Source organism: Coffea eugenioides, chromosome 8 (genome assembly GCF_003713205.1).
Source record: "Coffea eugenioides isolate CCC68of chromosome 8, Ceug_1.0, whole genome shotgun sequence".
Taxonomy (NCBI): Eukaryota; Viridiplantae; Streptophyta; class Magnoliopsida; order Gentianales; family Rubiaceae; genus Coffea; species Coffea eugenioides.
In genome coordinates this window covers 46,879-74,808 of record NC_040042.1, presented here as the reverse complement: position 1 = coordinate 74,808, position 27,930 = coordinate 46,879, and the positions used below count along the sequence as shown (strand labels likewise).

Here is a 27,930-nt window from a genome sequence, read left to right as displayed (position 1 = left end):
TAATAATTGCAGTTCAAGGGCACTTGCAAGATCATTTTCCCAAAATCAACATCCAAATTCCACTAAATACATAATTAACAAGATATCAAACATCAAAAATCCCAGGTTAAGCTTTGGTTTGGAATGAGAATACAATTAAGTTCTATTGACTGCAACATATCTTCACGTGTAGATTGTTTCAAACAGTACACGTACAAAAACCAGCTGTACATTTTGTTGAATCCGGTAATACTAGCATGAGATCTCCCCAGTGATATCAATCTAAGATGTTTCATATCCTCCAATACCATGTTCTTTATCAATCCATTAACAAGAGTTAAGAAGACAAGGGCCATCCCTCTCAAGTCTCCAATTCAGGATGAAAATGAAAAGATTTTGTCAATAAGTTACAAACGCTCAATTTATTTCATGAGCTGGAGTATTAGTAATTGGGTCAATATCATCCCGCTTTTCCTTCCTCATTATATCAGCAAATACCATTTGGACTGTTGGCATTTAGATCCGCATCCTCCTGCTTATCCTTCATTTCTATATCAGCAGTATCAGCCGTACTACTAGGATCCCTGTCATCCTGATTTTCCTCCATTTCTAATTCAGCAAAACCATTCGATAAACATTCAGCTTTGGTCTGAGCTGAAAACGACCCTGCAGCAGCAGCATATCCAGGTGAATTGACCTTTTCTCTGTCAAGGTTAGCTTCTACTTGATCCTCTACCTCCATGGCTGAAAACTTCAATTCAGTTTCTACCGCAGCACCACATGCAATGTCATCTTCTCTAAGTGCAGACAAGGAGTTGGGTTGCAAATCTTCAGACTGTTGGTCTTCTTTTACTGTTCGTTTGTCTATACTAGGAGAATCGTGCTTTACTGAACCGAGAATTTCATCTATCTCATGGGCAAAGGCTTCAAGTATGAGGAGGTTGTCTCTCAGCTTGACACTTGCTGATTTGTTGGATAAATATGCATCTAATGAATCTCGTGCATTTTCGGAAAGTACATTTGAAATCTACAGATAGAAGTTGAGAAACGTGAGCAATGTATTAAGACTGTTTCCACCAAATAGCCCTTCCAGTAATGCTATGCATTTGGTTACCTCATTGTACAGCCGAGCCAAATCCAAATGATTTGGTTTGACATCATGAGCTGCTGCAGAGATACCTTCAGGAGCTGCAGTGAAAAGGGTCAACAAAAGATAAAGGGTTAAACATTACACAGCAGAAGGTCTATACAGCATCCGCTTACAGTAAAACCATATTAAAGGTTGCTCTTTGTCAAGAATCTATGGGTTTCTTTCTACATCCACAAAGAGCAAGCAGAGGGAAAACAGAGACAGGATATCGTTAGACTGAAGCAGCCAAATTAGCTGCCATATGTTCTGTTTAGACACACTGAAGCTGATAAATAGTCGTGAACAAGTATATATGGATGGCTTAGAGTACCAGGACATTCAGTTTTAACAAGCCCGAAATTAGAAAGGCACATTATTCTGCAAATTAAATAGAGAGTAGCGTTCTGAAAGAAAATCAATGCTTGGGGCTTTTGAAAGAAGTATTTGGACAGATTTCATATTATAGAAATAACCTTGTAAATTACTCTAAAGCACACTAGCACTTGAGAGAACAGTTCTAAGGAGTAACTTCGTGGATTGATAACTGCATCCAACAGAGTAAGTTGTAGCCAAGACTCCGACAGAAGATATCTTCAAACTTGGAACTTCAAAAAGTTATAATAAAAATAAAGTTGGATTTTACTTGATTCCGGTAATCCTACTTCAAGGCCCTATGCTACTTGGACTTGTGCACAAGTGTCGGATATTGGTACTGTCTAGGTGTCAAATACATTCATTCTCTAAATTAGGATAGTAACACTTTCAAAACTCAGATATGGGAGTACATGCCACTTTTCAAGACTTCATGGGATATCATTGATTTTATCCATGATATGAATTAATCTTCAAAATGATGAAGATTGTACTTAACTCTAGCAATACTGGTGAAGTAAAGCCCAAAAGAGTCTCTTCTTCACCATTCTCGAGGGAAGATAATTGCTGTAACTAAAAAGCTTGCTCTTCAACAATTCTTAGCAAAGTCAGAGTTTTGAACAAAAGGATATTTTACTAACAATGTTAAAGCATCAGAATTCAAAGATACAGCAGTAAAGAATTCCAAAAGAAGTTTAGGCAAAACTAATAACAGTATCAAATAAAGACACTTGCATTTTACCCATTCAAGGTTTTGGTTTTAACCAAGAAGAGTCCCATAAAGAGGAAAATAAATTAGTATCCAGATCTGAGTCTCATTACCACAACAAAAAAATACACGCATCTTCAAGTTGACCTTTAAGCAATAAGATGTCATACTTACAAATGATTTCAATTTGAGGCAGGTAATAAACCAATTGGTTATATGATTCCTCAAATTTTGAAGCTGGTATATCTTTAACCTTGGGTTCAGTCTCCAGTACATCGTTATGCATCTCATTTGATTTTTCATCACCCTGTAATTAAGAAAGAGCCAAAAATTGTAAACAAAGTATATGGAGCCAAGCAAGTGTAAAATGATGTAGTATTTGTTTCATACCTTGCAACTCACTAACTACAGCCTTTCTAAGTATTTTAGTCTAAAAAACATGGAGAAGTATCGTAGACCTACTTTTGTTATTACATGACTTAATGATATAATCATATGCAAATCATTCAAGACACAGATGACAGAGGTACATATGAATCTAAAATAACCAACTTAACTGCTAAATTATCCAACTTTTAGTCATCCCTTTAAATTTAATGCTAATTCAAAGGTTTCTGTTGGTGCAATTATGACCATACAAAAAGGTCAAAAAACAAAAAGCAAGAAAACAAAACTCGATTCTCCTCCATTACTCCACACTAACTTGGTCCCATTTTCCTACCCCTTCCTCTTGGCTCCATAACCGTTCTCAGCTCTCCTGTGGCCCTTTATTAACCACTGCCCCATATATCTATTTAATCTCCCATTTAAACTGCATGGCCAGTGAAACAATGTAAAAAACACAATCAGGTTTAACAGAAAACAAATTGCTTCTATCCAACTTCTTATACAGAGTCTGATAGAAAGTCATATGTAGAATGACGCCAACTAATTAACCAATGCTAATAAATATACTTGACATTTTTATTCACTGAATTAGGCTCTAAATTTGGAGGACTTCATTATTGTTTAAACCACAAGAGATTATTGCTTGGACTTTTGTCGAATGTTAGCTCTGGGAACAGGGAAATTTTTCTGTGCTGGCAGATGAGGTGGATATTGATGAGGGAAAAACTGGTGAAAACAGTAATGGATATTTTGAAAGAAATGCTTGTGCTTTCTCCCCTTAATAGATAAAGACTATACCTTCTGGAGTTTTGCAAGTCGGTTGAGACCTAGTGGCCAAGATATTGTGATTAAAATATTTAGTTTGCTACTAGGTTTTTTTCCTATTCTTTTGGGTTCTAAAAGAAAAATTAATCACCACTAATGAACTAGAGATCAATAAGAATACTAAGCACAGAGATTATCAATGACTCCTTTCTACAACATAGTGACGTTTTGTCAGACAGAACTCTTAGTGAATATTTCAAGAGCTTGGTGGGAAAGGACCTGAGAATTAGCTAAAAGAAACATACATCCAATGCCAAATACAATTCTATAGCACTTCAAATCTGATGCAGCTGAAACAACATCCAATGCCAAATACAAAGCACTTCAAATCTGATACAGTTTTCCAATAATTTGCTCCTGTGTCTACACATAATTATCTTTTTGCTGTTTCGAGGACTTATTTAACTCTCCTATGAAGTATGCAAACTTGGAATACCAAAACGCTATTAACAGACCCATAATAAGAATGAGAACTTACAAAGATTTCCTTTTGATACTCAGCATTAAGTGCTTTCTCCAAAAGCAGGACTCTCTTTTTGATAAACTCAACTTGTCTTCTCTGCATTTCTCTAAAATGGTACAGTATTGAAGAATCCTGGTAAAACTGTGGCTGGCTTCCAGAATCAGACATTCCATGTGCAACTCCAGCTCCATTATCATTTCCTGTACCAGTTTCCTTCACCTGGTTTGTAAGTGTTTCAGCACTAGTTGCATTCACACCATTTTGAGCTTGAACTTCTGCCTCTTGAACGGGAACTTGAGACACCTCGGGAGCTGGGAATTGGGTTTGGGGGGCACTAGAAGCAGCAAGCTGAGATTGTGGAGCTCCAGCGACTGGTATATTAATAAAGGGAAGGTTCAGCTCTTTACAGATGACCTCTTGGATCTTTAGATCCTTGTCATCAACAATTGCTTGCCATCTACCATAACCGTGTCTAGACATCCAAACCAATACAAGGAAATCAAAAGACTATATGCATACAATCAGAACATAAAGAATTAGAAAATCAAACAAAAGATGACGTCCAGTGTCTGCCTGCCTGTATGTGTGCACACACTCTCAAGCACATGGACAATATGGGCAGAATTGAACTCTCATGAAAAAATAATTAGGCAATATTCTTTTATGCTTTTTTTTTTCTTTGAAGAGTACCCATGTGTCCTTCCCATTTAGTAGTCCCCCACCCCCCAAAAAACACCTCCAAAAAAAGAAGGGAAACGATGGAGGAAAGGAAGCATACTTTAACACTGCTCGCAACAGAAGCAGATCATGCTCTTCCTTCCAGAGTCTTCCACCCTTCAGTCCGGGAAAGCGAGATATGATGTCATCAGCAAAAAGGGCAACCGATGCTTCTCTGCGTGAAGCCTTCACCTGTCACTCCAGGAATGGTCTGTCAGAATCATCTGAAATGAACTGCAGTCTAAAAGAATACAAGGCACCATAATACAATTTTAGAGCTAGAAAAATATGAACAATGCCTGATTGACATCAAAACATACACAATTTTGATCCAAAAACTGAGGCATTATAAAATGACAAGTCCATTTTCACAGGCACTAAAAAATAAAAGGCAATTACGACAAACAAACACACGTCAGCCATACCGAAAACTCGTCATGTAACATGTTTGTCCACATTCAGACATAGTACAAGGCTGATATAAACTTGGACACTTTTAAAAAAAAAAAAAACTCAGACACATGAATGCAATTCAGACATGCCAACCTAAGCACACTCTAGCCTAGTCCAAGTCAAATAATATGTCTGCTGCTTGCTTTCTTTGCCAATTATGAGCATGTCAATTGCCAATTGACACAAAAAAAAAAGAGTGACTATATCTCTTTCACTGAGACAACAAGAACGGTGGTATTCTGAACAACTCGCATCACTAACAAAGATTTGTTGTATGTTTGTCTGTCTGTGTATAAAACAAAACAATTGTTCGTTCTATTTGTGCATCCGTAGCTGTCAAACATAACCTGTCAAATCACTATGTATAGTAGAATTGTTTAGTACAATAACTAACACGTACTAATTTTTTCCAACATACAAGTGCATAAAAGAATATTCTTCATATAAACAGTAACATGAAAAACTGGAAAATAATCAAATAGATAATTCAGAAAATAAGAAGATAGGCAAAAGTTTACATAGCGCAGTCATTCCAGATAGAGAATAAGGAAGCACGACTTTCCTGAAATGTCCTGCCAAATATGGAGTTCAAACATTTATTTCACAATAGGAGCCATTCCCAGACCAATATTCGAATCACTCATCATAGGCAACCAGAGATACGAGGTTTGCCCATCCCAAAATGCCATGGGGAGAGAGAAAGTACATAGAACCTAATAAATTAATAGATTGCTGAGGTAATTCAGAACCTCAAGAAATTCAGATCTACAAAACTGATAGTCCATCAATTCAGATTTACACTAACATCATGTAGAGGATCCTATTTGAGGCTGCAAAACTTACTTTGTCTCGCACTAGAAGTAAAACTGCAATTCTAACAAGTACATCCTGTATTCTAAGCCCTTCTTTGGGGACACCATCTACAGCAAAGAGAATTAGAAAGTCAATAATTACGTAAAAATGTGTTCAAAATAAATTACTTGAAATTGCACAGAAAAACTGTGAGAGACTTGTTAAAAAGCAGACAATCAGGCGAGAATAAGAAACCACCAGAAAAGGTTGGTGAATCAGTTATATCCTCAGCTATGTGAGACAAGAAAAGCGTCCCATAACTGCAAGAAAAATTAACAAAAAAAAATTGTTAATACATGTTACAGTTAATTGTAAGCTGTATTACCTGGGGAGAACTATTTTTACTAGAAACCAGGAGCATTTGGCCGGAAGTGGATTTGATACAAATGGGAGGAGGATGGAGTGTCATAACAGGGGAAATTTTATTTTCAAAATTTCTTGACACTGTTATAGAGGGACTGGGCAAAAGGCATATGCGTTATTACACTATGTAGCCCATCCAAACTGTTGTGCAATGTTATCATTAAAGAGATTTAGATAGTACTTCTCCCAAGGCCAGTAGTGTATAGATATCAAAATCAAAATTCTAATTCCACAATGCTTGAAACATCTCCATCCATATAAGAAATTCTGTCCACTCTAACTACCTTAAGTAGATTATCCATCATGTTTACAAATAATTGGATGAAGGGATAAAAACCAACACAACTGTCCGTGGGAGATGAGAAAGAGGCTGATTTGTTGTTACACTAGTTGGTGCCTCATTTAAGAGTTGGAAGTCCAAAATTGGACCCCAAAAAACAATTAAGAAAAGGACAGATGAAGTACTAGATGCAATTTCACGACAAATTTAGTGAAAATAAAATACAAGACAGGGATGACAGTGATAGGGTTATTGCCAGAGTATTTGTCCATTCCCCGATTAATGGTACAATATATGGGGTCACGTAAAAGGTATAGGGGTGAGAAGTTCACATCTGATGTGAGGCAGGTGATGCAAAATACCTTCCTCCAGCATATCCTAATGGCGTATAGAAATAAACATTCACCGTGCATAAGTTTAAATATATAGAAAACTATAAAAGAATGCAATGTTACATATTTTTACAACTTTGCTCCAACAAATTTGCATTTTTTTTTCTCGTATTATAACATTAAGTTTCAAATTTTGTCGTGGAAGTACCAACATTTCCCTGAGAAAATATAATGAAGGACAAAAAAACTTTTGCAAGAGGTAGATGAAGGCGGCGACATGTCTTATGGAGCAATGGAGTGGCAGGACATGAGTGAGTCGCTTCCCTGACACTGTGGGTGGAGTAAATTAAGAATCCTTACCAGTGTTTAACTGTTTGCAAAGAAAGCATACAAGACCATTCAGAGAAAAAGAAAGGATAATGCAGCTGTTGAAAGGAAAATTAAAATCCTCTCTTAAGCCACATGGACATTCTAATTTTTATGTACATAAAGTGAAGATTACAACTTTCTGCATGAAAAAATTGATCTTAACTTATTGTCAATGGGTTGCTCTTTTGATGCCTCAAAAAAAGTAGAGAAGCTCATAAAACTGAAGTACATTCCCATGTAGTATCAAGGGGATTCAAAGGCATTACACATAGGAACTACTTTCCATACACTGAAAATGTGTATCCAGTTACATCAAATTAAAAGAAAATCCTCTTCAATGCTAGAATTAAATTATAACCTACAAATATCAAAATAATTAACTCACATAGATGTGTAGTATAAGCTCTAGTGATTACCACATCAGCACCATTTTCAAGTAAAAAGAGAACAAGTCAATGATAGAATGGTTGAAAAGTTATTATTCGATTACTAAACACCAAAAGGTATAGGAACAGGACCCGATCAATTATTAACCCTGTCTTCTTAACAGCAAATTATCTGATTTCAGAAACAATGGACATTGTTATTACACAAGAAAAAGAAAGCAAAAGAAGACAGTCAATTATAAATACAGCAATAAGTACAGAATGTACTACTAGCATAAAAGATTATATGCTCAATAGTTTTATAGCTATCAACTATCGAACTAGCAATAACTCCAAGTAGAATATAATAGATCTTGCTCTAATATTCCAGCCATACCATTTTATGGGGCATACTTGCTTTTTGGATGTATAGAAGTATTTGAAACTTCATTTAAAAGAATACTCTATCCAATCCCTTTTGCATCTTTCAGCATAAAATAGCTCCCAGTACGTTTTATTTATCTATAATACATTTCTGACTCAACCATAAAATGCCAGGAATGGTCAAATGCTGCCACAATATCTTAAAGGAAGGGTCATATATTAGAAAAGATAAGTGCAGATGAACACAATCACGTTTTAAGAAGCTTTTTTTTTTTTTGGACTGATTCAAAAACCATCATCTCTATCTTGCCAAATCACTCAAAGTGGTTTAAACAAAACTAAAGGGCATGCTTTCATCTTCTCCTGTAAACACTGACCATCTTCCGTCCTCTTTCCCTTCCTTACCTAGAGAGTTTTTTGTGTAAAGGTAAGTCAATGCTTCCTTTACTTCCAAAATTTGAATCAGTAAAATTTTTCACCCGATACCCTATTATGAGACTTAATGTTCTTATGCTAGTCTACAGTATCATAACGATTACACTTCAATTTTGAGTTTTCCAAAACCTATCTACAAATTACCAAACAATTTTCTTCAAATATCTAAACATGAAATTCATACTAAAGTGCAACAGAAGCATTATAAAAGCTATCATTTAGGCTTGTGCTCCCCTTGTGAAATTAGTTACTTGTTAAACTTGATGGCCTCCTTCGTCCGAAAATCTCCCAAGGTAAAAGAAAATTTTTGCCTGGCATAGAACTTCTGAAAACTAATGTTGCTACTGCTACAATTTTGGCAGTCTAAGCAAAAAGTAGTCTGATCCAGAAAATGCATGCATTTAAAGGAACTGAAATCACATACTCTTTAATTTCTTCATAACTCTTCTGTTTTAGACGTGTTGTAAACTCTGCCCAATCAAAGTCGCCGACACCAAACCTACAAAACAAGGCACAAAGATTAACATGTACAAACACACACATGGGGACCAACAGACAGACAAGGAGAGAGAAACAGGGAGGTACGGCGAGAAGATGAACTTTATGTTTGACCTTTAGCACCACTTTTCATGTTATCCAAGTGTAAAGAAATCTATAATACTAAAAAAAGGACAAGCCCTGAGGGAGGACAAGGGGAGATGACGATGGTGAGAAAGATGGAAAAACAGAAAGCAGTTAATAAATTCTAAAACAGACCTCATCAAAATCTGCACAAATGCAGCTCTTTGGTTTTGATTAAATCCCAACACTCTAAAGGATCTCCCTTCACCTTCCATTAGAGGTAGTGGTTCTGATGGGTCCACTGAATGGAAAATAGGACACAATTAGTTGTCACGTTATTACTTTCATAAGTATCTAGAAACTGAAACCAACGATGCACACTATACCACGGGTCTTCTTCCTGTAAGGCCTTCTCACAGTTGGAGCTCCAGCTGGAGCTGTCTCCCCATCAGTCAACTCAGCTTCATAGTTATCATCTTCACCATCAGAACTTACATCTTCCAAACCAGCAAGATCATCTTCCTCAACAGACACCATCTGGATAGAGAATTTAGAAATTGCAAGTTGAAGCATCAGCCACAAAAAAACCAGGGAAATTCTCAGTGTTACCCTATCAAGGATGGAAATGCAAAGAAGTAAAGGATATCATGGTCAACAATTGCAAAACAGTCCATATTGTGTATGCAAAGAATCTCATTTTATCCTAAACTTTTCATGGTGTACCATGCCGTTCATCGAATTTATACCTGTAATTGATCTAGTATAATCAAGTACACTTTTTAAGCAACTCAAAAATAAGCTTGATCTCTCAGCAGTATTTCAAAACAGATTGAAACAGGATGGTGCAAACTAGCACGGATCCAACCACATGGTTGACCACCACCAACATAATAATAAGACGGGTAAGTACAGCAAATACGAATTACTACATAATTGCGAAATAGAATTCACAAGCAGTTATAGTTGGCCCATCAATTTTGAATTAACCCATTTCAGTGCTTCATTTCTCTTGACATTCACAGCAACCAAACAATCAATAACAGTCTTCCACGACTTAAATCAACTAGAGTGACACAAAGTGCCAGCCTCTCACAAGCTTCACCAAAAGGAGGCTAAAGAAGGACTAGTTTTACCCTGCACTCCATTGCCAGCCCATGCTACTCGAATGGACGTTTCAGACTGATTAACGTGAAAGCCTGTCTTCTTTTGTTTTGTTTTTATTAATATCAGTGCATCAGATCATCACTTGCTGGGCCAAGAGTAATGGGATGCCATTTAGATAATAGAAATGGTGCTCAAGACTGTTACTGTTACTAATAGGTTTCAGGCTTCTTTAAATTTTTTGGACAAACATTCCAAAACAAAAGTTTTCATTGCAATTTCTGCACATAGAAACGGTGCTCAAGTAATTATATCTTAGGTCAAGCCATAACTTATGATGTTTTCACTGGACAAAAAATGAAAGTGTAGACTATACAGATTTTATTCATCCTCCCAGCTTGAACACACAGAAGCTTAAATCTTGATGCCAGTCAAAGGTGAAGCAGAAATAGACCAGACACACCCCTTTATATTTCTCTCTACTCTTTGACTGCTAATTAGCCATTGCTTTCCAAGGTCCATTCCCACATCCCTTTTTTCCCGGAAAAGAAGAACAAAGAGTTACCTCTACTCCTTCACAACTAATTAACCATTAAGATCCAGATCTGTAACACCTCATTCCAAGCCACAAAAGATGTGGTTTCAATTACTTTCTATAACCCCAACTTGTTTCTCTCATCGTATAGTACATCAAACTTCTCAGTGTCAATTCATACCATTGGAGTCACATTCCCAAGACAACCCGTAATATTAAAAATACATGCCACCCAAATTCCCACAGTTCCAAGATATTTAAAAGATGACCAGAAACAATGAGTAAACTGACAGCATTTCTAGATACTTTATAGATGCTTTGTATTGCACAATCCAAAAGCCTAGACCAATTCAAGTCCACTGTGCCCTTTACAATGTTTTGCAGTTGATTGATTGTGTTGTCAAAAGAAGACAATATATTATGTCTAAGTAGCCACCTGCAAACTGTTTAACTCCAGTGATATGTTTTCCTTAATACAGGCACTGACAGACAAGATTAGAAAACCATTTATGTAGTAAGCTTCAGCCAGAATATAAGTCAATTTCTTCCATCAGATCAAAAAAGCTGAAATAATTCAGGAAATCAGTTAGCAACAAGACACACAGACAATTTCAAGACTGTCATGTCATGAAGTACCTGTTTTCTGCTTCTCTTGCCTTTACCCATAGAATTGAATTCTTCTACTTTATGAACTTCATATCTGTCTTTTAGCAAGTCCTCCCAGTAACTAGCTCTTTCAGAATTGTTCACCGTGGCTTTGTTCTCAGTAGAAGGCCCTGGTGCTTCCTCTTCTACCCCAGCTTCTGCTTCATCAATGTACTCAAAATTTGCCACCTACATAGTCAAACTTTCAGCTTCTTCAGCCTCAATAGCAGCATTTTTTTTTTGGGTGGTTTTGTGGTGGAGGGGGGGGAAGGAAGGGGGGCCTGTGGGTGGGTTTGAACCCAGGAGAAAAAGTCAAAGAATTTAATCAAACCCAACAGCAGTAGGCTATCCAGTAAGGGAAAAGTGACCTAGACTATCCTTGCAAGCCAACAAAGTAATCTTTCAATTTGCTTTCTAACAGTCAATTGACCTCATCGAGAATTGTATACAAAATTGAATTGGAACTGCACGAAAAGTACAGAAACACACCCCCCCCTCCCAAAAAAAAAAAGAGAGAGAGGGGCAGAGAACATAAAGGAAGAAATGAACCCAAATATAAACTGTACAGAAACGAATAAGTCAAGATGGTCCAACAAAATGCTAAGAAAAAATGAATAAGTACAACTCTTAATTTCAGTTCACAATCATGGTGCTTCCAAGTACAGCAGGGGGAAGCAGAGACCATAATGACGTATAAGAACAGCAATTTGCTAGCACAACCATAACAAAGAAAAGAGTATATCAGACCTTAAAAGCTTTCAATAACCCATCCTCTTCCTCATCATCCATTGTAGTCTCTTCATTACCAACTTGTTCACGGTCGAGTAACCTATATATAAATAAAATCATTAGACCTCAAAACAAGTAATTTTATGCGTAAAATAAGATAATTTAACAAAAGACAAACCTATCTATCGCAGACTCATCATAATGAATCTGTCGAGATTTCCCAGTTTCATCATTGTCATCAGCAAATAGCTCCTTTGAACCATACCTTATGATGTCATCTAATTCCTCCTGCATTAGATCAAAAATCTTGTCAGGCTGTTATATCAGCAGTTTAAAAAAAAGAGGGTTATCTTTCTAGGACCTTAACAATCTAGGGTCTCTAGGATATGGCCAGTATATGCCACAAATCTGAATGAAGTACAACAGAATAATGCATAAACACAAGTATCCACAGCACAAACAAAGGCCAGGACAGTATTGAGAGCAACTTCAGGAATAGCACATAAAGAAATTGAAACCCCGGGCTCGGGGGCGTAGTTATCCGATAAAAAGACCTACCTAACGCACTTTAGCATCATCTCTAAAAGGGCCCATTCAGACACAAAACAAAAGGAATATTATGCCATTCCTCTAACAAACTTTTTGGGACCATTTTAAGAAACATTACTTTGTATAGGACATTATTCTACCAATATGTTTTCTTTAATTCTTAATGCCTACCAATCACCACTGTATAGAGGAACTGATACGGTGCCCAGATACAACAAAAGGAAAACCATTAAAGTCTATGACAAAAGTCAAAAGGGGCAGTGCTGGATACATCAAAAAGAGAAAAATGTGTCTTTATCTTCTTGCAAGAGGAATTAAGACAGTAACCAGCAAAATTCATCTTCTAGAGAATTATACTTTCGTAGGAAACTTACAACACCTTCCAGAATAACAGACAGACAAAATGCACTTTTAAGAAATCATTATCAAGAGAAATTTTCTGTGAATGACATCCACCTTATTTCTAATTCCAATTTTTTCCACTAATTATTTTGGACTGTTTTGAGAGACGTCACATCACAGATATATCATATCCTACGCATTTTCCAGTAAAGTAAAAATACCAACCTTAGAGATGCAAGAAATTCTCCTTTACGCATAGATCATTTTGGCTTACCATCTGATATCATTTTTCTTTTTTAAGCATTTCTTTTGGGTCAGTGAAGCTTATGCTATATTTCCTTGCCAACATACAACATCCAGCCAATTGCATTTCAAGTTTCTAGCCTTGGACAAATGAGATCAGCATATAAAAGGAATTAAAATTCTAGTGATTGAGTATGAACCACTGGATATTCTCGAGGGAGCACAATGGAAATCTACAAGAAATAAATGAGGTTTTCTTTTCTTTCATTTCCTTTTTGGTTGTAGCAGGGAGAGGGGTGTTGTGTCATTCATTATCCAGGTAGTTAAAAGGATAGCGATCAAAGAAGTCAGGCATATAACCACAGTGCATCCCAAACAAAATTCGGTGGAGGTCAAACAAAAGGATAGGTCAAAGAAATCAGGCATCTTCTTTTCAAAGTTTCTCTTTCTTACAACTATGAAAACTTTAGACAAATGTCACTCAATGGAAGTTGTTATTCCAAGAGGAAGTTAATATATCAAATACAGCCTACCATGACCCAGCCCATCAAAATTTCCTCTCACTCCCTAAGCCCTCAGCAGAACCCTCAAGAACATAAAAAGAACAGCACGTAAACATTTTCTCTCAACCAGAGTCAGATCATTTCCTCAGGAGTGGAAAAGAAACAAACAACAAGGGCAATGCAAAAATTCCTCAAATGGTCAGGATTAGCAGACTAGCTGGTTAGGCAACATAAATTATCTTAGCATTTTGGTCGAGCAAGGAAAGGAAATTAACCTGATTAATGTTTTGTGCCTTGAGCCTCCCAACAACAAGATGCTCTAGCACCATTTTCTTCTTAGTCATTTGCATCATCCTTTCTTCAATAGTTCCTCTTGCTATGAGTCTGAAAATCATTACCTGCAGCACAAGGAAATTACTAAACACATCCAAGTATGCCAGAAGTAAAAAGATTGCTCAACAGCTATTCAAAAACAATGTCTGACCTTGTTTGTCTGCCCAAGCCGATGAGCTCTAGCCATTGCTTGCAAGTCAGCATGGGGATTCCAATCACTGCAGAAGATATTCAGTCAGTTAATATCATAAATCAGGGAACAAAAATTGAGGAACAACAACAACAAAAGCATAACAGTAAGAGGCAGAATAACAGAAAATATCAGGGTGCAAGGAAAGGAGATATAGACATCCCAAAAGGAAAAACACTATGGCAACCTAAATCAACATGTTAACCTTTACTGGAAATGATAAGAGACTCTGATAAAGCTTTCTTACCAAGAACTACAACATCTAGAATTTGTGGTACTCAAACTACAAGAATCCATCCATCAAATTCATCATGCTTACGCGCAACTTTCTGTCTAATTCTTGTCAATGTCAGCAACTCAGTAGAGTCTAGTGTCACTGTATTAAATGTTCTTAACCTCATTTCACTAACTCTGAAGATAAAAACAGGAAATGCACCAGTTTGGGAAAGGCTAGTGGTATATGCATCACTGGCAGAAAAGATGGAATTTGGGTGATCTAGATAAAGTTCAATGGGCGCCAAAAAGTGGTTGGGTGCACATGAAAATTCTCTCTTTAGAAAATGGATATGAAACTAATACATGCTAACTTGACTTATAAGAATTGGAAGAGGCAAGTGATAAGCAATGTAGAATTAAAAGTAGGTATCTAGGTTGAGTTAGAAATGGAAGCTGAAATCATTTAAAAATTTGTTCTGGAAGAAACAACAAAGGGAAGGGTAAATCAAGCTTCATTAAAGGAAGAGAGAGCAACTATCAGTCTCCAGAAACTTAGGGCAGTGCCAAAATGCCGCCAAGTGCAGGAGCTTTGACATTTTTTGGCTAACACGTGCACTGGAATTTCCGAAATGGAGTATGTCAAATGCATTTGCAGGTGTAATGATACTCTGAGATGATGGGTGGTGACATGTTAAAATGTGGTGCTACTGGAACGACATGTCTTATGCCCTTGCCAAAACACTGGCCATACAGAGGAACTATAACTACCCTCTGATAAAAGATCAGTAGTACGAGTTTTTTCTTCATTTCCAGCAATAAGCTCTAAGGCATCGAGTCAACAACCCTAATGAAAAAACATGATGTCAATCCTAATTCCTGTGCAAAGCTAGGTCCACTAAGCAGCCTAACAAGATGATAGAATTCAACCTACCAGCAAAGCAAACTAGCTAAACTTCACTCAACAAAATCATGATTAATGTAAATCTAAATATAGTCCATGATCCAACAACTAAAATCTGAATCTTACAAGTTCAATTCTGTAAATCCGCTAGGTAAGATAGAGAACTATTTTTACAAATGATCTTCATCATCTTCATGCACTAAAACACCAAATCTATGAATTCACGATAGCATATCTCATACACACAACGTAGGAAGATTCAGAACATAGTACAGCTAAAGGGAGAACAAAACCTTCAAAAAATAGTGGTCACTCTTAAGTTTCACTTCTTTTTTCCCATTTCCTTTCCTGAAATATCATGTAATAGCTCTACATACAGAAGCATGCCATCAAATATATCTAATGTTAGGTTCTTACACCTAGATCCCCCTTGTCCTTCCACTTTCCTACTCCATTTCTACATTTCAAGCACTCTGTACTACAGTATAATATCTGCAAAAGATCAGCCATCTGGAAACCTGAAAATCACACTCGTGTCATGACAAATCAATCCTTTCAACTCTAGCCACATTACTTGCCAACCCATCCATCCTCAAAATTTTCAAAAAATTACATGACTGCTGTGCAGAGCACATACATTGGGAGATACAAGTTAATATCCTGCATCAGCATGTAAGTCTATATTAAAATCATTTTTTAAACACCATAAAAGTGTCATCAAAAGATTCAAGGGATTAGCCACCACCAGCCCCAGTGCCTCCAAATGATTGCTGGTGGACTGCAGAAACTAGCAATGATGGCACAGTGGATGTCTGTGTAGAGTATTAATCTTTACAAACTAGTCCATCAATTAAATTTTCCATTGTCACAGTAAGATTTTGAGTTGTTATTTGGGTATTTTTTAACAAAACAGTAGATTATATTGTTTTTAATAATTTTCTATGGCTAGTTTTGTGATAATGTCTTTGTTCAGTTAATATATAAAAGTTACTTCATTCAGAAAAAATTTGGAAAAGGAAGAGACATCACAGCGCAAAAGATGCTCTGCCATTATGTATACTACAGATTTATTTCACACATTACTCAATGATAAAAGGAACCGAAAGGTTTCTCCTTTTCCAATTTTGACATGAAGGCGAATCATCATTACGTGTTTCCTAGCATGATAGTCATTGGGAACATCATACAAATTCCAGGCACATTACAGAATAAACAAATCAATGAGCATGAGGACCTCAAATCTTATCTGTGACCATTAGTCATCAGCAGTAAATAGGTAGTTAACATAGCTTTAAGAACTGAAATTGCTCAAATTTGGTTATTACAACTTCAGAGCAAAAGAAGTTTCAGAGGACCAATGATGCACGTGCTAACAGCTCTAGTCTTTTCCTTACACCATCTAAACTAATTTAGGTTACTGTGGGATGTTTTTCAAATCCCAATATTTTCTTATCTGGAGCTTCTTCAACAAAGTTTCGGATGACAACAGCTGCAGCCAAATAAAAATGCTAGACCAGTGTTCTTAAGTTTGCTTCTAAATATGATGCCTAAGATACAATCTAGTAAATTTGATAGTGGACAAAGCACAGGGTCCAATGCCGATAGGTTAATCACTTTTAAAATCCATAGAAATATAGAATGACTAGAACACTATTTCTCAATGAACCATTCTATCTGTTAAGTCTGATAATATCATCTGGCTGCTAAAATTTTCCTTAAAATAACATGCAAGAAACATAACAACCACCCACTAAATAAAAAAGTGGATCCAGAAACTCAATGATATATGAGGGTAGATATCTCAAAATCATTGCATATAATACATTCATGTGTGGAATAATACTCAAAATTAGAACCAAGAACCACTAGCACAACCATTTTTGCAAATAATACTTAAAGGTAACACAATTGATGGACTCCTGAATCATAAATATCACCTGTCATATATGATAACCGTATCTGCTGTTGCAAGGTTTATTCCCAAACCTCCAGCCCTTGTAGACAGTAGAAAACAAAACCTGGAAGAGTTCTTTAAGTTGAACCTGTCGATTCGAACTTGCCTTTCTGCTCCACCAACTTTTCCATCGATTCTTTCATATTGCCATTTCTGAACCCCCAAAACCAAAGGCAAACACACAAAAGTTAAAAACAATGGCAGCATCAACTTGAGATTTCCCCCCACCCCCAGTATCTAAATACAAATTGTTTAGCATCCTTACCCTATAGTTACAGTAATCTTCTAACAAGTCTAGCATATGCTGAAACTGTGAATATATTAAAACTCTGTGGCCCTGCTTTTTAAGCTTAACCATCATCTTGTCCAGAAGCTGCATTTTCCCAGAAGATTCTAACAGTTGTCTGTCATATGAAAATAAGAGTGACCCATTAACAAAAGCTTTAAGAAAAAAAATTAAAAAAAATTCAATTATCAAGAAAGTCAGAATGAGCCTCATTCAATATTGTCAACCTGCCCAATACATCAAGCATCTTAAATGAAACAAGACCCGCAGATTAAGTACATAGACTAAAAAAGTTGCAAAAGTAAATCTGTGTAACACGGTGGGAATTCAGATTATTCCATAAAGAACATGTATGAGTAAAAATAGAAGTCCACTCTTTTACTTGTTAAACTCATTAGTATCCTCTGGTTCAACGCCTTCTAACATGAATGGGTGACAACAGAGCTTGCGCAGTTCCATGACCACATTAATAAGGGATATCTGATATCAGGAATACATTCCAATGTCAGGAATTAATGACATAATCAACATGGACATGTCATTTGAGGACACATGAACTCACTTGGGCACCACCCTTCCGAGTTAATATCTGATAGTTACGAGTCAGAATTGCTTTGTAATATTCTTTCTGCATGCTACTCAGTTCAACGCGTAGAATGAGCTCCTTTTTTGGTGGTAACTCCTTCATTACATCCTTCTTTACTCCTGAAATTCAGCAGAAACAATGAAAACTATTTTGAAACTTTAGCTGCACGATGGAAGTCTTCCTTTTCGAAATTCAGTCACATGTTATATACATATATATATATATATATATATATCTATATATGCTTAGTGGAGGATTCATGTACTTTAAATAGATAACGGAACTATTCAACAAATTGAGATATTCTCAAACAAAGTAACTCATTGAGGATTTGAGATTTAGTTTTCCAGATTCATTTGAATCCATTTCAACAATCCAAAATAAAGCTTAGGAAAACACATACAATATCCCTTTAAGGTGTAATTTTGTAAGAACAAGGTAAACATGTCCAAAAATAAATCTAAAGATCTTTCCTAAGAAGCAACAGAAAGCAAAAATATGCACTCTCAAACCACAACTCATCTTAAGCTTATGAAGCATATGCCAATCAAACTCCAGAGTAAATTGAACCATAATAAGGAAGCAAAAGCCACAATGCAGATCTTACTTCTAAGCAGGTGGGGCGCCAGCATCTTATGGAGCCTTGATATCTGTTCCTCCTGACTAATATCCTTGAATTCTTCCTGAAACTCCTCTAAACTACCAAACTAAGAAAATACACAGAATAGTTATATTCCAATACCATTATTCATCCATCTAATAATCAACTCTTCTAATTCATTTATAGTAACCTCTTGGTACAGTGGTACTGACCTTTCCGGCATCAAGAAAGTGCATAAGCATAAAAAGTTCATCCAGATTGTTCTGCAATGCAAGAAAAGGGAAGTCAACAGGTAAAGAACAAAAAGGATGGGGAAGAACTGCAAAGCCTATTAGAAAAAGGAAAGAAGCCATGAAGACAAAAAAAACTACCAAAACAAAGTTCAATCAACTCAATGATACCAAATGAAAACCAACATCTTGTTACCAGACTATACATGTTAGACCAAAAAACCACCACCTCCTTTCAGGAGAATTAATAAAAAACAAAAAGATACTGTCATGAACTCACTGAAAGATGGATGCAGAGAGGAAGTTTTTAGTGAAAAGAACCGATCATTATCTGATCACAAGATGGATTAAGCAAACTATATTGCATAAATGCAAAGATGCTAACCTGGAATCCACACCCTTGAAATTCAATAAGATTTTAAGTCTTAACTACTTGAAATAGTTAAGCCATTGCAAGCAATATTATTTTCTTCGTTGGTGAACTAAAGCAGCATGGAGTCAACCATCAGGGTGTTACACAGTTGAAAATTTGAATAAAATCTAGAGTAGTTTCTTTCTTTGTCTTGAAAAATTAGCTCATCAGTAACACTAACAAATTAGAAATAGAAACATTTTGTTCCTAACTCTAATTCATATCAAGCCTTTATTGGCCTTAAGAAAATCTCATCGAATTTGTTAGAATCAAAACTATAACCAGCAAGGTTCAACACATGGATTCATCTCAAAAAAACTTTTGCATCAAAGAAATTGTACGAGGACAACAATTTACCAAAATCAATCTGAACCTGGGAAATGCCACCTAGATACTGCTTGCAGACAAATATTTCAAAAGCATTATCAGCTTGAACATAAATTGCAGTGCAAAGTCCCTCATGCACTCAAGCATCTCAAGGTCAAAAGAAAATTGGCAATTACCTTTTACCCCCCACAGTGATTTTCTAGTGTCAAAACTGCCTTTGATACAACCAAAAAATAAAAAAACTAAAATTTCTTTTTGGTTAGTCATATCCACTACAAAGCAATATGCCTCCAGAAATTACCCGTAATTAAGACAAACTTATATCCGTGAGAAGCTGAAGAAATAGGATTATAAACCTGAAGAGGAGTTCCAGTCAAAAGAACACGATGTCTGGTAGAGAACTGCTTCAATGAAGAAAACAACTTTGAATCCTTGTTCTTCAGACGATGACCTTCATCAACAATCTAGATTGAGACGTAACTCAGCTTTGAAGATCAATATTATCATAAACTGAAGCATGATTATTCAAGACAAGTAAGATATTTACCATACACTCCCACTTAATTGGTTTCAGCGTTATTGTATCCATGTTAATCATTTCATACGATGTCAGAAGGACATCAAATTTTATCCTATCTTGCTTGCTTTCATTGACAGTTTGAGCAGATTTCTTCTTCTTGTTCTTCTTAAGATTTTTGGGAAAGTAAAATTCATATTCTCTGATGACAGCACGAGCTTGGGATGAACCAACATACATCACCTGTAGCAGTTCAATAATTAGACATGCATACAAGTATAAGATAATTAGGGAACTGGAAAATCCAATATACTTACAACATTCATTTGAGGTGCCCAAGTGGCAAATTCGCGTTCCCAGTTCCTCAATGTTGAAAGTGGAGCTACAACAAGGTGAGGAAAGACACTCTCCTCAAATAAAGAAGCTAAGAAAGCAATACTTTGTATTGTTTTTCCTGCATAAACAAATGCCACACACAAGAAAGGCACAATGTTCATCAGGAAACATCTTCTTTAGGAAGGGCCAGAAGGGGAAAGTTGAAAGCAAGCATTTAAGCCTACCAAGGCCCATCTCATCTGCAAGGATCACATGTGTTTGTTTTGACCAAGCAAACCGCAGGAAGTTCAATCCTTCTAGTTGATATGGATGCAAAGAACCTTCATTCAACCAAATTAACAACATTGAAACCAGTAAACAAGTAGCTAAAATGAAAACGAGGTGCACAAAGCATCAATAAAAACATTATAGAATTAAATACCTCCAGAAAGAAATACCGGACTGCTTTCATACTGTTGAAATTCTTTCTGTTTCTTTTTTGCATCTGTAACATCATGGGAACTGCTCTTTTGTTTAGCTAAAGATCCTTTGCGTCTAGATTTGATTTTATTAAATCTTTCAATTTCTTGCTGAAATGAAGCAATATCCGACTCTGACTCCCAATAGCACTCATCATAAGGAAGCTCTTTCCACTTCACAAGATACTCTTTCCCATCATCTCCATCCCTATTGGATACAATAATATAGGGTCCACCATAACATCATCATGCGCTTAAAGCAAAATTATAACTAAGCTCCAAAATTTTGAAAATTCAGAAAGGATACAAATATGAGAAAAGACCTTGATTGTAAGTTTGAATAAGGCAATAACAAGAAGGCAACAAGAAGAGTCTAAGACCTTACAACAGCTATCTTCAATAAGAAGACAAGATACTCAGTCAGGAGGGGATATTCTAGTGAAAATATTGTGACATGTCAAACTAAATAACAAACAGGAGATATGCCTGTAGTGGAACCGACATTCAAAGGAAGCATCTTCTCACCTTGAAAGGGTTATATTAAAAGCTTCGCAGCAACCTGCAGCTAGATTTATTTCAAAGTGCTTATGAAGCTGTCTGCATCCCGTGAAAACAACTAAGCTAAAAACTATCATATAATGCTTGAACAAGCAACTTTCCTTTTACTATTTTTATTATTTTGGGCTGAAAGGGGCTACCAGCATAGCTAACCCCTGTTGGCACTATGATTAGGGTTTCCACCCACTGTAGAATTTATGCCATAGCTCTGCTTCACCAAAGAATGGTAAACCTTACACAACAGGCCCAACAAAGTGCAACTGAACTTGGGCACTCCATTCAATGGCATCCAGTTAAACTACTACCAGCAGGCAGGTTCAGATTTGACAAGGGAGATCTTTAAAGCATGAGCATTAGCCAACAAGGCCACCACATTATTAGTGAAAACAATCAATTGAATGAATAAAAAAGCATCATAATTTCCTTCTAAAGCTATTTGGAGGCCTAGCTGATTGATTAGGTTTAGTTTATCTAAAATGGTAGCAAAGTAGGCCTTGACAGCAGTGACCTTGCAAAGCGGCCAACTATTTAGATTTAAATAATATGAATTACCTTACAAGGAAAAGTTGCAGCAATGGATTTGCACAAAAGCAAGAAGTGACATTATTGATCGTAGAAGAGAGAGAAATGAAGAAAATAGCAACATGCTTGGTAGAGAGAGAACAACGTTAAATTACCTATGCACCTCCTGACAGTCCTAGCACCAAGAAAAATCACACATCATTTGATATTTGACTCATCTCCAAGAGTAGCTAAACTTGTTATAAGAGAACAGTACAGGTACATTGTAATCAAGTCAATGAGTTGGACATAAGCAGTCTATGAAATTATCAACTTCATTGAATTGTCTACTTTTTTTAACATCATAAGTGGATTTACCCAGCAAATCGGGAAAGTCCTCTTTACAGACTATTACTAACTAATGATCCAAGAAAATTGGAAAAGACATACAAGAGAAGAAACTTCAATTTGGTAAGTTGCAATTTGGAATGCGACAATAAATTTTGACTATGTTTGCAGTTTAAAATATGCTAAGACTATTAGAGTAATTTGGCATATAGCTTCCTGGTAGGCTGCTAGAATTAATCTGTTTTGCGGCCCGATTCCATCATAGGCTGAGATGTACATGCGCAATAATGAGAGCTATGTGCTGTCAAATCTTGGTCTCCAAATATTCTTCCTCCCTCTTATGCCAAAATCTAGTCAGAAATGAAGTAGCCTAGCTCTCCAAGAATATTGGTTGTATAAGATTTGTGTATAAGCTGTATGGAACAGCAAATGAACTCACTCTCTTAGCTGTAAAGCTTAACAGATCTTGCTATTTGCATCTAATTTCCTACATTAATTCTACAGCTGCAATTCCTATTCTGCACAAATTCAGCAACCTAGCTGTTATCCAAAATCCTCCAATTACTTGATGTTTCAAAACAAATTTTCTGTATTCAAGTGTAACACTTAACCAACTAAAGTAGCAATTCCCAAAAGCCTTACAACCCCTGAAATAAAGTACAATACCTACTAAATTGTCAAAGTCATGAAGCTGAAACTTAAAAGATTCTGCATCAATTTGTTACAATGGTTGGGCATGACGGCTTCAAACATTGTTGGGCTCCAGCACTCAACTTGCACCTTGCACAGGGCCAAGATTCTTGAGCTCAAACAAAGATTTACTCAGTGATACTACTTCATGGTGTACATAACCAATCGTTCCTTCTTCCTCTCCCCTTTTTTGTGTTCCGTCACAGTAAGTGCAAGTGCATAAAACTATGTTCATGATTTAGGAAATTCAAAAGGAGAGGAATTATATAAACTTTTAGACCAGCTTCTGTTCATTTATTAATTGCTCTAAGCCATTTCATCTTTGCCTTTTTTACTTCAGCTAAGGGCGGTTTCATTATAATTCATTGACCTATATAAACTGTTGACTCGAGAAAACTTAGCATCTATGGAACTCATGTCTCCAGTGATAAAGCAACTGCCAAACCCTTCATGCACCACTGGTGGAAGGAAAGGAGATTCATGCCCACATATTCTAGTTTCTCGTAGGGATAAATAATGAGGCAAACCACCCCATTCCTCCATCCCCTACTTAGAAGTTAAAAATCAGACTGGAAGCAAGTAATGAGCTTGAACATGTCTATAAAAGTTCTCGCAAAGAGCGATTTCCAACAGATTACTGGAAACCAATTTTTTTGTAATACTTGAATATGGAGTAACACAGGTCCTGAATGAATAAACTTGCACCTCATAATCCTGGAAAGACCATTCCCATTCTTTTTATGTCTCAATCTCTCAATATGCTTTTCTGAGTAACATAACACCCATCCTAAACTATGTTACATGGACTTGGGTACCGGTGTTGGGTACAGGTGTCGGGTGCAGGTACGTGTCCATGTGTCAGATGTTCAAGTGCGTCAGTATCAGATGGCTATAGTATGTAAACTTGGATGATGGATATGTACGGAAATTTGAACTAAATTGGTTAGAAAGAAAGAATAAGATAAAATGTGATTATTTCCAAATCTAAAAAGGGGTCAGAATATAATTTAAGTGGTTAAGAGTAGAATGAAAGTACTAAAACTTGGGCAGATCAATAAGTAGATGAAACTTTTTGGGCTTTTTAAAGCTTTATCACAACTTTTGAGGGTTTAGTTGCAAAAGTATCTTTTGTAAACCCTACTGGACGTCTTATCTTCCGCAGCTGTAAGACCCTTCTCACTCTTTTATCCGGGGTTGCAAAAAGAAAAAAAGCAGAAGCTTAAATCTCCAACCTCCGGTGGCAAGTTCTCTTCCTCTGGCTTCCATTTTGTCATCATTCTTTTCCTTTGGTTGCATAGATCTGGCCTAAGATGGGTTCTTTTTTTATCTTTTCCTCTCCATATATCTTCTTGGTCTTCTCTTACATCACCTCCAACCACTGCAGGCGTGTCATACCTGTGTCCCGCCCCTGTATCCGTGTCGTATCGTGTCAACATGGGTACGCTAGAGGCAAGGGGACGAGTCTGTGTAACATAGATCCTAAATCAATAAAACACTGCCTAAGAATCCAGGGAAAGTCAACTACGTCACATTTGCACTCATAGCTCATGCATTTCTTTTCCTCCCACCAATTACTTTCCCCAGTTACATTGGAATCTTTCAGATTGGCTCACCGATCACAACTACCCCCAACTGAATTTTGAAGAGGCAAAAAAAGCAGCGTGTCAACTTCACGCCATTTTAATAGTTTTGAAACCAAAATATCTGCAATGAACTGTCTCTTGCATCCCATAAGATTTGCACTTAAAAGTTGAAAACCATACATTAGGAGAAAATGATCAAGACACTTCAACATTCCATCATCCTAGGAATGAGACCCAATTCAAGAATACAATGAGCCACAAATTCGCACATCAAAATATGCAGAACTTTTAAAAAACTATAGTAAGCATTCATCTTCGTTGTTGTAGATATTCTGAACTCATCAAAAACAGAATTCAAGAAGTAGCAAGATACAAAAGGATCTGCAAATTGCAATTTAAAACGTAACCCAGAAACAACAAAATAGGTTATCAAATTGAAATCTTTGAAGTGAATGAAGAAAGGCGCTGAAAGTGAAGAACAGAAAGCTTAATCAAATTAGCAAAAAGTAGAGGCCGGTGCTCGGAAGGGTTATAGAAACCTGCAAGCAAGAATCCGGTCAACAGTTGTCCAGTCAGGACGAACGGCTACATAGTCATCATCAGAGCTATTCATTGACGAAATTTGTCGATGAAAATTGTTCACTTTGGTTCTTAATCTCGGTAGTGCCTTGTAGGCTCTTACAAATTCTCTCTCTGGCACCCTGCAAAGTATACAGGAACGAGGCATTTTCTTTATTCAACATCAAGAAACTTAAAACAAAGATGTCCAAGATCTACATCAAATCAAAGAGGATAAGCACTGAAAAAACAATAACACAACAATCTTCAGTCTGATACTGCAAGTTGATAGCATAGAAGAGTCCAAAAGCGTACTAGAAAGACTAGCCATTAAAATGGGATCCAACAAGCGAAGATGTCATCAAGAAAACTCAGACTTGAAAATTACCATGTACAATGGAGATAGGACAATCCTTTCCACTTAACAAGATACTGTTTGACAAATATTTGGTTGGAGCCAAGCTTGGTGGCATCACTTTCATCTGCTACCGTTGGCCTCATCTCACAGTCCAGTATCTTGTCAATATCATTAAGAGGGCTAACCTGCGGAGACAGGAGCACCCAAGTTGTCAAAGACTCATCTGAGTTCAAAATAACCAAATATATATAAGGAGCAAAAGCATACACATTCAGGGCACCTCCAACTGCTGGGAAGAGGAGCCTTGAGAGGTGGGAGTAAACATTTCGGGTGGTATGCATACGTGCATGTTTCACATAACAAAAGATTCCCACTTTCGCCACAAGCCTGACAGCTATCAGCTTTCTGCAAGAGACAAAAATAACAGGAAGAAATTCAAAAGAATAAACAGGGAATGCACATAAATGATGCTTCATAAGTAGATTGCAATTTAGTTAGCATATTCAGTCAACTAAAAGACATTCAAAGTCATTAACCAAACAAATTATGATCCAAGATCAGCAGACTTCAAAGATTGGACTCAATCTAAGTTCCAATTTTTCATGCCAATAATGGATGAAGAGAAAGTTAGAATCCTGGAGTCAAAGAACATAAATAACAGTATGTGACCAACCACAAGTATTGAGACCCATATCCAGAATTCTTGTATCTGTAGAGCAAACGTACAAATATAAACTGTATTACAATGCGCAGAGGTGAGAAGCTTTGATATGCTTCAATTTAAAATAAGAAACACAAAGCTTCAAACAATTAGCCCTCCATGTCAAACAAACTGGATTTAAAGCACTGAGAGTCCTGGAAACAGAACCATCCTCCGCTTACTCCACAAAAAGGTTATTGAGCAAAGTTTTCATCATGACCCAATCAAAAAACCGAAACAATAAGAGCTGCAAGTTTTGAGTTGTTAAAGAAATTATTATGCAACATACAATGGCTGCAAAACAAGCGTTAGTTCCATCTGTAATTCTTGTAATGACAACTTATATAGGTGAAGTTGTTTCACAATCACCAAGAGAAGAATAGAATAGGCCACGTGATTTTCACTTTTAACGAATATGTATATACAGGTAATTTTACTTCCCCTTCTTTGTCCTTAATTTCATTTAACATTGTTTCTGAGGGAGGTAGCTTGCTAAAGGAACTTGCTACCAAATGTAATTCGTCCAATTTAAGTACAAAAAATAACCTCACTCCAACATAATTTAGATAGCTTAACAAGCGATTTGGGTTCCCCAAGAATATCAGAAGGAAGACCTAGCTCCAATACCAAGATTTTAGAATGATAAACATTATCACTTAAAACACCAATGGCAATTCCCTGCTCCAAAGTTGACACACTATAGAATACTATATGGAACGGTCCAGGGATTCTGGACGGGTTATATCAAAACAATCTCAGCTAAGTTCCTACAAGGAGTTTAACTCATTCTTCCATTCCAGTGATTCTGAGACTGATTTGAGGAAACCTATTAGAAGCTATACAACAATTTCATTTATTTAAGCATCCAATCTAAGATGTTCCTCACAATATGAGAAGAAAAAAATAAAAAGAATGATCGATACCGCGTCAGGCCTGACAGTTCTCTCGAACTTCTCCTCAGAGGGTTTGGATTTTGAAATAGTAGCTTCGTCATCCGAATCGTCCAAGTTGTAAACCGGTTTACGATCTGTTCGAACCCGAAGCCTCTCCACCAAACTTGCCATTCAATGCATAAACACAGCACCCCCGAGAATTCAAATGCCACTCCACTTCCGTGATTGAGTTACTAGTTCGAGAATAGAAAAAGAAATAGAAACCGCGGGAACTTTCCAATTATATGCTAAAAGCTCCTAGCTTGAGTTGGAACTAGGGATTAGGGTTTGCTTTATAGACTGAATTGAGAAGTTGGTGTGCATTGCGGGAAGGAAATGCAGGCGTATGTATACCAGAACAGACTACAAATCACCCACAACTACCTCACAACTGAAGGAATGGCCTTCACTCAGCTCTGCAGCAGCGGAGAGAGAATCCCTGAGTTTTGAGAGCTCAGGAACAGTGTGTTCGCCGGTTCTTCGTTCTTGTTATGGGAGGAAACAAGACCGATGAGCAGCTGGTAAAGAAAGCGGGTCGTTACCCGTTATTAGATCTCCTGACCAGGCTGACGCGTGCTGGGTTGCTATGAAAGGTGTATGGTCAAGTGACACCTTTGCCCCATAATTTTTCTCTAATTCGTATCTTACCCTTAAGCCTTAATTACATATTGCCCCCTCCACTCAGGGGTTGGACAGTTTGGGACAGGTAGTAATTCACAAAATCCACAAATCC

The 27,930-nt window shown here is 36.8% G+C and overlaps 1 protein-coding gene across 1 annotated transcript; it reads right to left on the bottom strand.

Moving 5' to 3' along the window:
- Positions 1 to 34: 34 nt before the first annotated feature.
- Positions 35 to 27,716, bottom strand: LOC113779805 (CHD3-type chromatin-remodeling factor PICKLE-like). The gene is made up of 30 exons (XM_027325530.1): positions 27,189 to 27,716; positions 25,833 to 25,970; positions 25,596 to 25,750; positions 25,189 to 25,350; positions 20,933 to 21,177; positions 20,736 to 20,831; positions 20,493 to 20,629; positions 20,206 to 20,418; positions 20,015 to 20,122; positions 18,902 to 18,952; positions 18,696 to 18,795; positions 18,065 to 18,207; positions 17,885 to 17,982; positions 17,482 to 17,620; positions 17,200 to 17,369; positions 14,107 to 14,173; positions 13,898 to 14,020; positions 12,164 to 12,273; positions 12,004 to 12,085; positions 11,248 to 11,445; positions 9,362 to 9,512; positions 9,171 to 9,276; positions 8,839 to 8,913; positions 6,085 to 6,146; positions 5,878 to 5,954; positions 4,643 to 4,773; positions 3,880 to 4,336; positions 2,364 to 2,496; positions 1,094 to 1,167; positions 35 to 1,006 (listed from the first exon to the last, which is right to left on the bottom strand). Exons 1-30 carry the CDS (start codon positions 27,327 to 27,329, stop codon positions 467 to 469), a joined length of 4,482 nt encoding a protein of 1,493 aa, XP_027181331.1. The 5' UTR covers positions 27,330 to 27,716; the 3' UTR covers positions 35 to 466.
- Positions 27,717 to 27,930: the final 214 nt, after the last annotated feature.